The 14,270-nt window shown below is 41.1% G+C and overlaps 1 protein-coding gene across 1 annotated transcript; it reads left to right on the top strand.

The window, feature by feature from the left end:
* Positions 1-5,336: 5,336 nt before the first annotated feature.
* On the top strand, positions 5,337-13,852 carry gtf3c4 (general transcription factor IIIC, polypeptide 4). Its single transcript, XM_046868436.1, has 6 exons — positions 5,337-5,393; positions 5,514-5,931; positions 6,458-8,191; positions 9,004-9,134; positions 10,383-10,471; positions 11,265-13,852. Exons 2-6 carry the CDS (start codon positions 5,518-5,520, stop codon positions 11,327-11,329), a joined length of 2,433 nt encoding a protein of 810 aa, XP_046724392.1. The 5' UTR covers positions 5,337-5,393; positions 5,514-5,517; the 3' UTR covers positions 11,330-13,852.
* The last annotated feature ends 418 nt before the right edge of the window (positions 13,853-14,270 follow it).

Here is a 14,270-nt window from a genome sequence, read left to right as displayed (position 1 = left end):
GCGGGGGGAAATCGGCAAGATTCACACTTCTACGGGTCAGCATCTGTCGTCATTACGGCGCAAGGCTCACCAAGGGCCGGTCAGCAAGCCTGAGGAACGGTAAACAACAAACCGCATGTGACAGATTAGTGGTGCAGGCTAAAGGACCTTCCACTGACACATCATTCCTCTCACTCTGCGAGTTTGTATCACGGCAGCTGTCACCAATAAAACAGAAAGGCAGGAGAAAAAGGCGGGGGAAAAGGCTGCCAGTAGCTTTTGTTCCAGTTCCAAGGTAGAAGGTGGCAAGAATGAAGGGAGGTGCTCAAAGAGTGACCTGTTTAACAGCCTGGCCTTAGTTAGCAGAAGAATACTGTATATTCAAGTAGGAAAATCAGGGCACCGTTATGTCAAGCCAAGAATTTTCTGCTGACTATTTCATAATTAGCAAATACTGGGTTTTTAGGTCCCTGCTACAAATTGCACCTGTCAGCTCTGGTGGTATTAGGGGTAAGGTATATTTGTGAAATGTGTGTGGCTCGATAGAATAGGGTAAAGAAGCTAAGTGCTTGCATTGGGAGGCCTAAGGTGAGCCAGTGCTGGCTTGAACCCACACACTGCTCCACCCTTTCCAAACCCCACAGGAGAGAATTGAAAGTGCAGAGAGGAAGGGATGTGGTCAGCCAAGGCCTGGTGCTGCTCATACCCTTCCTAGGCTCCAGTTTGCATTCCCTACTCTGATGGATTCTGGCAGGGAAACTCTTCCCTGACCTCGCGTTGAAGGACGTCCACTCTGCTAGCTAACTCACTCAAACCACAAAAGACTATACATCATTTCCCACTCTGTTCAGAATACAGAATATTGATTGGGTTGCAGGATTTTTAAGGCTCACTTGTTGATTTCATCAGTCTTCCTGAAGATGCTCAGCATGCCAGAGGCCTCAATAAATCAAACTTTTTTACTCACTCTGTAAAAATCTCTTTTGGATACTTTGCTTCTTCACTACCTCCATGTTAAAGTAATACTGGAGATGTGGAAAGTGTCCAGCTTTAGTATCAGCAATTCCAGGTGAATAAACTTGTCAAGGACATGACCCAAGAACTCCAAATCTCTCTCAGCTACCCACAATTTGGCCCTTCTTATTGGCAAGCACACAAAAGGCCTCACCCAATGTTGTCCAATCACCAAACGCATCCATTAGGCAGTCCAGCAGTGGGCAGAGTTTGGTGAGGATCTGTCCAGTCTCAGAACAGCAGAATGGCTGTGTGGTCGAAGTGCCAGGCTTCAGAGGGCCTCTACTCCCACAAGTGCCATATGGGCAGCCCAGCCCTGTTCCATTAGCATGGGAGAGATAAGGATGAAGGCCCTGGCCTTCAAAGATCTCTTGCAGCCCTGCCACAGGGCATGCCCTGCCCAACGCCAGCTGTCAGTATCTCTGCTATAGACATCCAGGATGACCCAGCATTGTTGAAGAAAGTTTTAAAAAACAGCATCATCGTATTGAGAATGGTGTGACACACCAATGGAACAAGTGGCCTACTCTGAACTTGACCTAAAAGCGTAGTCTCCTAAGTCGCCATGGACGTGATATGAATTTCAAAACCCCGGGATGCTCTCATAGAAAAAGTAGAAAAAAGAAGAATGTTACTGTCACAAATGTACTGAAATTCACCCCACCGGAGGGATGGAAGCAACCCTGCACCTGGCCTGAAGGGAAGACAGACTGAGAAAGCAGAAGCAGAAAGAAAGCGGGGAGAAAGTTCAGATGTTCTCTGGCTCGCAGGGGATGTCAGTATGTGTTTTAGGCTATACCTGCCACAGGACCTGGGGCCTTTTTTTAATTAATCATCACACAGCTATGAATTATTAATCCATTATCACTATGCATACATACGATTACTCATTGGGCTCCTCTGCTTTTTTTAGCACACTTACGTTTCCATTTCTTTTAATGAGGCCCAATTCTATAGAGAAATAAAAGTAGATTAACCCAAGTGCTCACTTAAATGAAATGTGCTACAGGCACTGGCAATCTGCATCAGCTACTTGAGGGAATTATATACCCAGCATGGCTCCAGACAAGTTTTTCCTAGTCAAATGTCACACATATTATCTAGACTACACTCCAGGTTCAAGGGACGCTGATTTTGATCTTAAAGTCGAGGGTGTTTTAATAGCACTGATAGTGAACCTGAGACAGTTTTTATGATTTCACAAACTGTCTTAAGCGTATCTCTCCACAGAAATACCAGCATGGCACTGGTTATTATAACCTTCATTCTTAAAAGTTTGTCTATGCATATTGGATGTTGTACTTGAGAAATTGTTACCTTGCGGGGGATGTGCTACACACTGATCAGAAATCATCAGGCTCTCAATTAGGAGAGATTTGGCTGCTCAGAACGGCCACGAGGACGCCTCGGCCTAGAGCGGCCCAGAGCGGCCCTGAGGACGCCTCAGCTCAGGAGGAGACTGAGGATCTGAGAGAGAGCAACACCTGTCAGGTAAGCCTTCGCAGTTGACAGCACACGAAGCATGCAAAGCCGTCAGCTCTGACGGCTAATCTCCGGCGCCCCGTCCTGCCGGGCACGGCCAGACTCCACAAGGAGACACAGGGGGCCAGAACACAACAAATTTTCTTTTCCTGCCTGAGACAGCAGCAGCACCCACGTCTTCCTCCACAAAATGAGATGGTAAGGGGGGGTTGAAAAAGGAGGAAGAGGGAGAGAGAGGGAGAGACATGCTCTAAATACATTTCATTATCATCATTATAATTATATCAGTGATTGTGTGTTTTGGGTAATGCGCTGCAGCACCTCTCCCTGGGGGTTCACCCAGCTGAATGATTAAAGCACATGCAATGAACCATCCGTCACTGCGTCCCTGTAGGACTCGGGCGGGATGTGTTCAAAGAGTTCTGCTGAGAAGAAGCGCTGGAAAAGAAATAGTAAATCTACAACCCCAGAACTGATAGCACGGATCCCAAAAATATTTGAAAGATTTAAAAGTTAAGATTGTCGCTGTTGTGTTATCTACTTCTTTGCATAAGTAGCATTCAATGTAAATCCTGTCCAAGCTAAAAAACAAAAACAAAAAAAAAACGATTTCATACACTATTATACAGAATTTTATTGTTTTTTTTTAATTAATCGTATACATATAAGGTATTAGAATTACAGGTAAATCCAAAACACCTCAGTCAATTACCCAGGTACAAATAGGATATGAATAGCAAAGAGTGCTTTGACTAAGGTTTGTAACACATAATCCGATAAGCCACACGGTCCTGTAGGACTAGGCCTGCTCAGATGCAGGAAGAGAATCTAAAAGACAAGGACTGATGAATGTTTAATCCGACAATCCCGCACATGTCTAAGAGAGATCATCCTGAGTCAAACCCTACAAACACACCGCAGCAAGTCTCTAAAATATTCATACCATACACGCTTCATTAAGATTAGAATACACCAAGGTCTCTATTTACTTATTTATCCGATTATTGAAACAAATGACAGAAAAGGGGGAGATTAAAATATTTGTGTCACCACAACATATTTGTCTCGCAGATTTGTAACAATTTGTTTCATTACTACAGAAACCTAGGCTCGCTAAACACTTTTGACAACACAGCTCATTCTATTGGATGAGGCATCACACTGACTCAGACTAGATGCATAGAGTTGTAATGAAACTGGCATCTTCTATGGACTGTCCACAAGCACACAATTTTTGCTGTGAGCTAGCAAATAGCGTGAGGTAGAACAGCGTGAGGTAGAACATTTTTACGAAACACGCAAAGGGAGTAGGGATTAGTCCTGATATATACATACACACACACAAAAAGGCTAAATCTAGAAAAACTAGAGTTTCACTTCAACTCATAAAAGGGTTCCAGAAGAAGAACCCTATTAGAAAGATCGGAAATTCTGGTTTCCCCATACTTTATTCAGATGGTTTGTGGTTCTAATATTTTAAGGATGTTTTTTCTCTTGTCATTCGGAAAGGAACTACTAAAATGCGTTGTCAAGGACGTTGGATGCTTAATAACCCTATTTTTATAAGCGTGTTGTCTTGATACTCCTAAAATGTTCTGTAAAAAACCCTATGACAAAGGGGTTTCAGAAAAGATACAAAGATCCCTTTTTCGAAAACGAACCACTAGCTAGTAACGGCTAGCGCTAGCTAGAAACACAACCTAAATATTATAAGTTGGGTATTTGATAGATAGCTTTTTAAAAAATAAACAATTCTAGAAAGTTTTTGCCAATGACATTTAATTAGATAGGAAGACATTTATTAAGGGTTATAGGTTAAATATTTACATTTGAAATGTATTATGATAGTGAATCATTATAGTATAATCATTATATTATATTATATTATTGTGCAGTATAAGGGGATCTAAAAGAAACTGTATTGGAAACAAAGCATTAAAGTTGAAAATGTGCAGGACAGATCATTTATAAATCGTGCTGCTTTTCGAACTGTCACAGGTGTGACACAGTGAAATCCCTCTGCCAGGCCTCCTGATAGGCATCATATGCTTTCAACAATGAATGATCTCTCAAGCTGTCTCTCTCTGATGCGTGATAAATGATGTCACCGGTCTAATAAATCCCACAAGTGACAAATATTCACATCAATCTCATCTTTACTCCTGGTCTTTTTTACTTTGGAAACCAGCCATATAACTGTGAAATATAAGCAAATATTTTGAATTCTTAATAAATAACGAAGCGGATAATTTTATGTACATTATTATTATAGATGTAGTCTGTCATAAGGGACATGTTTGGTGTTTTTTTCTTATTCGATTAGAACTATGAAGATGTAGTTGTTGGCTATGTCTTTATAAAGCTTGCATTATGCACATGGACATTGTCATATGATGTTATTGTTGGGGCCGATTATAAGCGATAGCAAATTTTTCTTTTCGCACTTTTCGCACCGTCCATACTCACATTTGCACTAATGTACATTCCAACCATATTTATACTATATGTATATACTGTATCATACATACTACATTGATACTTGTACATAACTATATCATGTCATTTGAGTATATTATCTTCTGACATGTCTATCGATGCATAATCTTTACACAGTATATTGTATATTACTTTATATATACCATATTATTGTTACCTTTTGCACCTGCTGTACATTAATCTCCCTCACCCCTGTATTTATGGACCTCATACCTTATTTATCTGTTATCTATTGTAAATAGGCCACTTAGGCACTTCTGGTTAGATGCTAACTGCATTTCATTGGCTCTGTCCTGTCTTTCACAATGACAAAATTGAATCTGATCTAATCTAATCTACATCCAATAACAAGGTTAAAATGGCAAGTAAAGAAAAAAGTTGAGGATCCAGGATTGTGGTGTCAAAGACTTTATTCAGCAGAGGTAAATCTTTAAAATGTCACCTTTCTCTTGTTCTATAACCGATTATAATAAAATGTTAATGTAATTGTTATAGTTGCAGGTAAGTAATTAAGCCATTTTATTATGACACTGTATATGCAGCGGAATGATTATTTTAAACATGGCAACCCGAACTCAAAAGGCGCTCAAGAAATCCCGCCTTTTCCGTTGCCGCCACTTCCTGGAGACGGAAGCGTTTATTTTCATTCGGAAAATGGCGGCTTCTGAACCGAACCGCGCTGTGGATGCGGGCGAGGCGTCGTCTGCAGAGAAACCGGCGGCGGATGTGGATTTCTGGACCGAACTCGGGCCCATCGTAAAACGAGAGCCGGTGGTGAAACTCTTGAGTCCAGTGAGCGGGTTGGAGGCGTTGACGTGGTCGGAGGATCACCGACTCGCCATATCCACCGTCAACAGTGTTTCCCTCATGGAGCTGGTGTGTGAACAGCGCACGCACAGCCAGGATTTAGTCCTGCACCGCACTCACATCCCCGTGCCGGAGTCCGTGTGTGAACTGCAGGCAAGTATTCATTCATTCATTCATTCATTCATTCATTGATTCATTCGTTGATTCATTGATTCATTCGTTGATTCATTGATTCATTCGTTGATTCATTAATTCATTCGTTGATTCATTGATTCATTCATTGATTGATTCTTAGATTCATTCATTGACTGATTCATTCATTAATTGATTGATCCAATTATCCTGCAGCAATAACAATAAGCACTCGTGCATTACTACTGTATATTGCATGCAAATTCTTACAGATATTTGCTACAAGAAAACACAGTGAGATGTGAATGAGAACTAAAGAGCACTGGTTGAAATGTGAAGGAATTCTACATCACTAACAATCTTTTTCAGCTCTTGGGTTCCCATGATAATCACAAAGATTTGCTGCACCATCTAGTAAACAGGTTTTGTAGGCAGGAACATGTCCTACATCCTGATCTCAATCAAAGAAGATGCATAATTATATTGTCAATATATTCACGTCTATTTACATTCACATTTGCATAATATCATTTGCTTTTGTTGTTAGGTTGGCCCGGAGGACAAAGTGCAATCGGTGAAACAAAAATGTGCAAACCACGATGACCCTTTAATTAGGCAGAATTTTCTGCTGGACAGAATTATGAATCCCCAGGGTGGAGCTCTGCGTGGCATGAAGTACACCAGCTGGTCGCCGCTCGGCTGCGACGTGAACGGGCGCTGCATTCTGGCTTGCCTGACGCTAGACTGCCGCTTGACTGTTCATAGCTGCCACAAGCGACTGCAATGGACTCAGCTCTTGAACCTCACAGAGCTTTATGGTGACATGTTGAAGTCTAGGAACTACACGAGCGATGGTGCATCAGAACATTCGCCGGAAGACCTGGAGGATCTCGAGGAGCTACAGAATAGGTATCGGATGCAGACTCCTGTGCGCATGGAGTGGTCCAGCCTTTGTAACACGCATCAAATCCAGAGCAACAACGAGTGCAAGGACGTGGGGACGGTTCTCTTGGCTGTGCTGATGGAAAATGGGGACTTGGTGGTGTGGCAGTTCTGTTTGCCTGTGCAAGGAAGAGACTCTGTGGTTTCTTGCAACACTATAAAATCGGACGTGTCGTCACCGAGTGTGTTGGCCTGGTGGGAGTATGAGCATAGTGGACGCAAAATGAGCGGCCTGATCGTGGGCAGCACAGTGGGACCTGTTAAAATATTGCCTGTGAATTTGAAGGCAGTGAAGGGATACTTTACCCTCAGACAGCCAGTGGTGCTGTGGCAAGACACAGATAACATTCCAGTGAGCGACGTCAAATGCATCACTCTTTTCCACCCGCAGCAAAAGTGTAACTGTAGCTTGGTTGTCGCAGCACGGGGCCCATATGTCTTCTGGTGCTTGTTGCTCATCTCCAAAGCTGGTCTAAACGTGCACAACTCTCATGTTACTGGACTTCACTCGGCACCAATTACATCCTTAAGTGCAACACACAATGGAAGCCAAGTCTTCACATGCTCGCTGGATGGTACAGTTAAAAAACTGACACCGGTTTTTACTGACTCGGCTATCGTCTTTAAGCAACAGGAGGTGCAGCTTCCCGAAGGGGTCCGTGGCTGCCGCATCCACGGGATCTCCACCAGCCCAAATGGTGCATACCTGGCTCTGGCCACCACCGAAGGCATGATCAATGGGATGCATCCAGTTGTTCGCACCAACATCGTGCAATTCGTCACGCTCAAGACGCCAGACGAAGCAGGAGCAGAGCTTCTCGAATCACAAACGCAAAGTCTCTACAAGCAGGCTGACCTGTTGGATCTGGTGCGATGGCGTGTTATGCACGACAAACGCATTCCTCAGTTCCTCCAAGATGAACTAGATGAGAAGACACCCATGTCAAACTCAATGTACCTTTGGAGATTTAAACTCTTCCTTTTGCGGGTCCTCCACCAGTCTTTGCAAAAGCCACCAGTGAAGGCACGCTGGAGGCCCACCCATGAGGACAGCAAAGCTTTTCTGCCAGATGAGGTGGACGGAGACGCGGTGGAGGGGAGCTCGGAGACGAACGAGCTCAAAGCGAAGGAAGCCGAAGGAGACCCAGATGATGAGCGATTCAGCGAAATTACAGCATGGATCGAGGAGGTGGAATCGCACCTGACACGTGAGCACATGAAAAGGGTGCTTGGAGAGGTCTACATGCACACCCTCGTCACGGAGAATACACGAATCCCCACTAAAGGGATCTGCGACTTCCTGTCTAATGATCCTACCAATGAAGATCGAGCTGCCAAGGTGAGACTTTTGCTTACTCACATTTCAGACGTTTTACACGTTTCAGCCACATTTGGGGTATTTTGTAATGTATACATCAAATATTCAGCAAATTGCATTTTAGTCATCCCTGCCTTATAGCTTTACATACGGGGTTTAGAACGGAGATGCCCAGACTAGGTCCTGCCAAATTAAAGATCACCACAGACCAACTTTGGGGGCTTTAACAAATGAGAGAAAGAGGGAAAATGGCAAAAAAAAAAATTAAGGACGAGGTCATTTGAGGTCACTGAATAGCTGTATTAGGCATTGAACTCTATTCAACATGTAATCTGCTTAACTAATGCAGGTTTATTTTCAAAGTTGGAGCATCAGAAATCGAAATTCAGATAAAAGATCGTACGCTGTACATCACAAACTCAAAGTTTTTATCCTCCAACACAGTGTTTGTGCTTAAGTCATTAGCAGCACGATGTATGAATATAGCAAGCGTAATCCTTTCTCATATTAGTCTAAAGGTTCATCTCAAATATAGCTGCTGCATTAGATTTGTACAATAAATCTACGCAGGCCTGATGTGGTGTTGAACGTGAAAAGGGCAGATAGATTAAATAAGTAAAGAACGATTGGAATCCTATTAGAATATGACGTGGGCATTGTTTTAAGACGTGTTAATTTTCAAATGTTTGCTCAAAAAAGTAATAAAGTTGAATGGAAAGGTGGGAGGAAGAAGCGCGCCAAAGGTCAAATCCTAACATATATGTGTGTGCGTATATAATGCGTGTAAATATAGCGAAACATTTATTATGCCTTGCATTCTCATTCCTTCACAGGTTCTAATTGGTCACATTATGAAGAAAATGAACAAGCAGACGTTTCCCGAGTACTGCAGCATGTGTAAAGAGGTTCTGCCCTTTACTGACCGCAAGCAGGCTGTGTGTAGCAGCGGACACATATGGCTCAGGTACGAGTGTGTGCTATTAAACATCTGCGCACGTCTTCATTATGGTCACCGTGTTTCTTCATAATGGCATTATTTGCAAGAAATTTGATATATTCCTGTGGGATGTCATTATTTGTTACGCGCATTTTAATACTGAAAGTGTAGTTTAAAAATGAATGGAAAATGAATTATTTTCGGTTAAAACCTTTCTGGACAATAATTTGAGCATTTTTTTATAAAGATTGCTAATAATTGTAGAGGGCACTGTATGTAAATTTAATTATACATTCACCTGTCTTGGTTGTATAGTGTATATATATCACTTATGCAATTATAGTAAAAAAAAGTCATTTTCAGTTGTAAAAAGAAAAAATCAGCAATAAATGTTAAAATAAATCAGCCATTTATCAGTGATGCTGTTGAAGGAGAATAAGCAATGAGAGGATGATGTGATGTTGCTCAGCGTACAACTTAAAGTTCATCATTTTCCATGGTCAGCATGCATTGTGGCGTTTCAATGCTTTTAGGCCCCAGCAATTTGCGAATGATTTGTTTTTTTTATTTGTATTTGTTTTAATTTTTTACCATTTATCGAACAATGACCGATTGTTGATCTGAAGGTTTTCGAAACCATTCGTTCATGTTATCAGCTGGTGACAATTGTTTTCCTGTTTCTGTAAGAAAATCTGGTCATAAAAATCCATATGCCCACAAATGCGCACGTGTGGAAGGAAGTTGAGGTCAGAGCACAGGTTCAGCTGTGATCCAGGGAGATCTTCTGCAGCAGTTCAGGGTTAAAGGTTTTGTTCAAGGACCCCATCAGGCCACCTTGAGATAGGAACTTTTAACCCTTTTGGTCACTAAGCACAGAACCAGTACGGTGCTGCTACATCGATTTTGTAGCTGGAGAGAGATCCATTTTACGTTTGTTGGTGAAGAGCGATTTTCCTGGGAAAACAATGCTTACAGTAGAAAGCAGAAAAAAAAATCTAGATGTCTTTTCCTGCCCCTAACCTCCAGGTCAGTATGCTCTCTAAGGACCTGCGGCTTCAGTTGTTACTAGATATTGCAAGTTTTGACAAATCAATAGTCCAGAAGCCAAGCAAGTCTGTATTAATGCTAGCTAATTAATCTCATCCTACATTTTTTCAGTATAATATAACCAGTTTTAACCCGGTCAGTGATTTTACCTTCATACTCTATAAAAATACATTTGACTGAGCGGACCTAACTGCCACATCCACATTTTTCTGTGTGTGTTTATTTTAGGTGTGTACGGTCATATCAGGTCTGTCAGAGTGTGTCGTACCGCCGCTGCCTGCTGCAGGACAGCATTGCTTTAGTGCCACAGCCTGAGGGTAAGACCTGGCGATCCATCAGAGTTCTGCCCAGCCGCTTCTCGTGGCATTGACACACACACTATTTTTAATATCCTGTGGGACAAGAGTTGGATTATATAACGTTATAATATTAGATCAATACTGAACTGTCAATAATACACTTTTTTCATACAGAGAAGGATGGTAATAAGTGAACTGATATTTTTCCTACACTTGAAAAAATGTTTGCGCATAAAACCCAGCTCGTCGAGTAAGGGGTTAAAACTGCTTCTTTCGGGATTCTGTGGGGCTTGTGTGCAATTTTAATCCATAAGGCAATGATTTGATATAATTAACAATAAATTCAAATTCCATTTGGTACATGATTGGGTTCGTTTACAATTTCGAGTACGTCCGAGCAGTGACGGTCTAATTAGTTTGATAGATTTTTATAAATATAAAGTTGTTCATCTCTGTTGTTAATCATTTACAATCGTTCGTAGCACGTGGCAGTGAACAGCGCCGTAGTAAACACTAGCTAGGTGAGTTAAAAAGTACAGCTCTTACCATGTGCATTGTACGGCGCAGTTGAAGGGGAACCGACACACCCACACGAGCGTACCCATGCTGACATCAGCTCCCATTAAACATGCATCACCTCATGAAACCCCACCTCTCATACCTGCGCCGTGACATTAGCTAATCAGGTCGTCTCAACCCCCGCTCTCCTGCGAAACACAATCACGGAAAACGGCGACTTGATTGCCGGCTTGTGTTTGCATCATGTTCATCGCCTCTCTTGGATTTCCATTTCCTCTTTCCCTCTTTACAGATCCAGACTGGGTGAAGAAGATCTTACAGGGGCCGTGCACGTTCTGTGACTCGCCGCTGCTTTGACGCACCAGGGGTAAAAACGCTGGAGAGTCTCAAAGCTGCTGATGCACACCAACAACCTTACAAACTTTATAGCACTGTTTATTATGAGCATTTATCAGAGCTTTCTGGATGAACGTCATATTTCCCTCCCCCTCTATTTTAAAACACTGGTTTGTTTTGTCTGGAGATTATGGTTGCTGTCTAGGTCAGTTGTGTACGAATTCCTATATGCTGAAAACTTTCAGTTTGAGCCTATGCTGCTGCTGCTGCGATACATTTTTTCCCCCATAACTTCCTTCCAGTCTCATCATATGGTGGTGTTCCTTAATTGGCTTTCGGGAACATCTCCATCGGCAGCGTCCTCCGTCTTCACATGAGAACTTTTACACGGGCTGCATGAGGAGAGATTAAAGCCCACGAGAGACAGATCTGCAGCAAGAGACAGAGGCAAAAGTGTTTTAAGAGTGCGTTTCGGGCGCTTTCCCGAGGGATACGCATCTAATGAGATACCAGAGTAATGAGGTGCGGATTCCAGCCACAGATGTGATTCTCATTTTAATTAAGCAGAGTCGGGGTTAGAGTGCATATTGTTAAATATAGTTAACCCTCTTTTTATGGGCCGTGGGGAAATAAATACATGAGCCGTACAGTTAGACACGAGATCTGCTTGTACCTTTACTTATATGAATATAGAAATATATAAGTTTCATCTCTATATTCCTACCTTAGGGTTAGACAAAAAAAAAAAATGCCGTTTCAGAGCAGTCTTGTTCACGCTTGTCCCCGGGAATCGGCTACTGATCCCCCAGAACTCCTTGCTGATACTTTGTGGTCATTGGAGCGCATCACGGGCTCCTGGGGCTTGAAATGAGAAGTGCTTCGATTTTAAGAAGTTGGTGTCATTGCAAATATTACTGCTTTGCCACCGTGTAATAAAAAGCACCTCTGTTTGTGTTTCTCGTGGTTAATCGGTCTTAACACAAACAGCGTTTTTGTTTTTTTTAACCACACGAGAACTTTAAGGACCAGCGGCACTTGATTATGTAAAGTCGATGCGTACAGAGCAAGCACTTCGAGATCAGAGACGGGCCAAAAGGGGAGCCTTGATCCGCCACCAAACGTATCTAGTTGTCCACAGATACAGTGTACCATCTTGAATACTAAAGGAATTCATTACCTTAAACATGTGTAATATCTTTTATCTACATCTTACATTTAATTAATTAAGTAAATGTGATCGACTTCTCAGGGCAAGCCTTTGATTATTCGTTTCTACAATACTGGGTGATTTGACGGCGCAGTATCGTTATTGTGATGTCACATTTATGAGATTACGGTAATCCCCCGTTTATCGCCGTGGTTACTTTCGAAAACTGCGATAAAAGCAAAAAAGTTTAATGTGTACTGTATTATTTTATAATCTAATTATATTTTTAATAATAAATTTCAATATTTCAACATGAAACTCCATCAAAGCAGTTCCCTATAAGTTTTTTGGTCAATCGTTCAATCCGCGAGAGAGAGCGGGAAAATCAGCGAAACAAATTAGTTATGTGGTAAATGCAATTCCGCAATAAACCACTAGGTGTACGAATTGAACCGTGGTAAAGCGGAGGATTACTTATCTCACAATGTTAATCACATTACTTTTGTGGGTGTTTGTGCCAGATTTTAATATTATATTTCAATGGTTTGAATATATATTTCTTGTTTGTTTATAGAAAACAGATTCATTCAGAAATGTTCTTGAAAGTGTGCACAGAATAATGCAATAAACAAAAAACACAGAAATATATTACTTTTTTTTAATTTTATAATTTCTTTTTTGCAATCACTCTTTGCACACTGATAAAGATTACACTAAAATTTCTTTCAAAAGAAGTAAAAATGCAACTTTTTTCCCCTGTTCCTCATTTGTATAATAATATCGTTAGCTTAGTCTTAAAGGTGTGCCGTGCCGATAGGTGGAGACCCATAGTGCCGGAGAGGTTAGCCGTGTTTCGGAGGAACCTCCTATGTCTTCAATATAACGAGATGTCAGAAAGCATTTGTACAATAATTACAGCACCCTCCTCCTTGCTTTCTTTGTGTTCACACACACACACACACACACCCAGCACTTCAAACACAGGCTTTGTTTTTTTTGCAACATACAATATTTATAGTCTTGCAGCCATGGCCAAATTCTGTTCTTTCTTTAAACAGTAATGTGGACTGAGTACTTTTGTGTAATAATTAGTTGCTATATTTGAGTTCATATTTTCATGCACATGAGAATCTGCTTTGTTGAGCAAATATAACGGTTTCATTATGAAACCCTCTTATCATGCACAGCTGTTTGATTAATTATCGTAAATGAGAGTAATTTAGGATCCAGTACCGTTTCTGTCTTCTTGCTGCTTGTGCACTGCATGTGCTCTGTATTTTGCAGCATATTTCATAAATGTGTATGTAAATCTAGATTTTTTTTTTTTTGCTGCCATAAAATGTCTGTGTAATGTTATACCTTAAATAATCGTGATTAAAAGTTTGTTTGATATTAAATAGGAATGATGTATTTTCATTATACATGCATGGCTGATTCTGATTTGTCAGGAGTTGATGATTAATTTTCTATATCAGCAGCTCTGACATTAATTCCATCTGCATGCCAAATCGCTAGTTATATTAACGTGCTTGTTCTAATAAGTCAATCGTATTTACGGGTTTTATGACATTTAATATATATAAATTAAAAAATAACTTGGGGTTGATGGGATTTGTGTTTAGATGTTAAGCCATAATTGTGTTACAAGTTATCAGGATAAAGGATTGATACAATTTCTCTGTAGCATGACCTGGTGTATTCTATAGTTGTATTAACTCTAATAGAAAGACAAAAAGGATTAAATAATTAAATATACATCAATAAAGTGTATTTTATATATAATTATTAATTGTAATTATATAATAATATTTAGGC

This window comes from Silurus meridionalis, chromosome 15 (genome assembly GCF_014805685.1).
Source record: "Silurus meridionalis isolate SWU-2019-XX chromosome 15, ASM1480568v1, whole genome shotgun sequence".
Taxonomy (NCBI): Eukaryota; Metazoa; Chordata; class Actinopteri; order Siluriformes; family Siluridae; genus Silurus; species Silurus meridionalis.
This window is presented reverse-complemented; position numbering and strand designations above follow the sequence as displayed.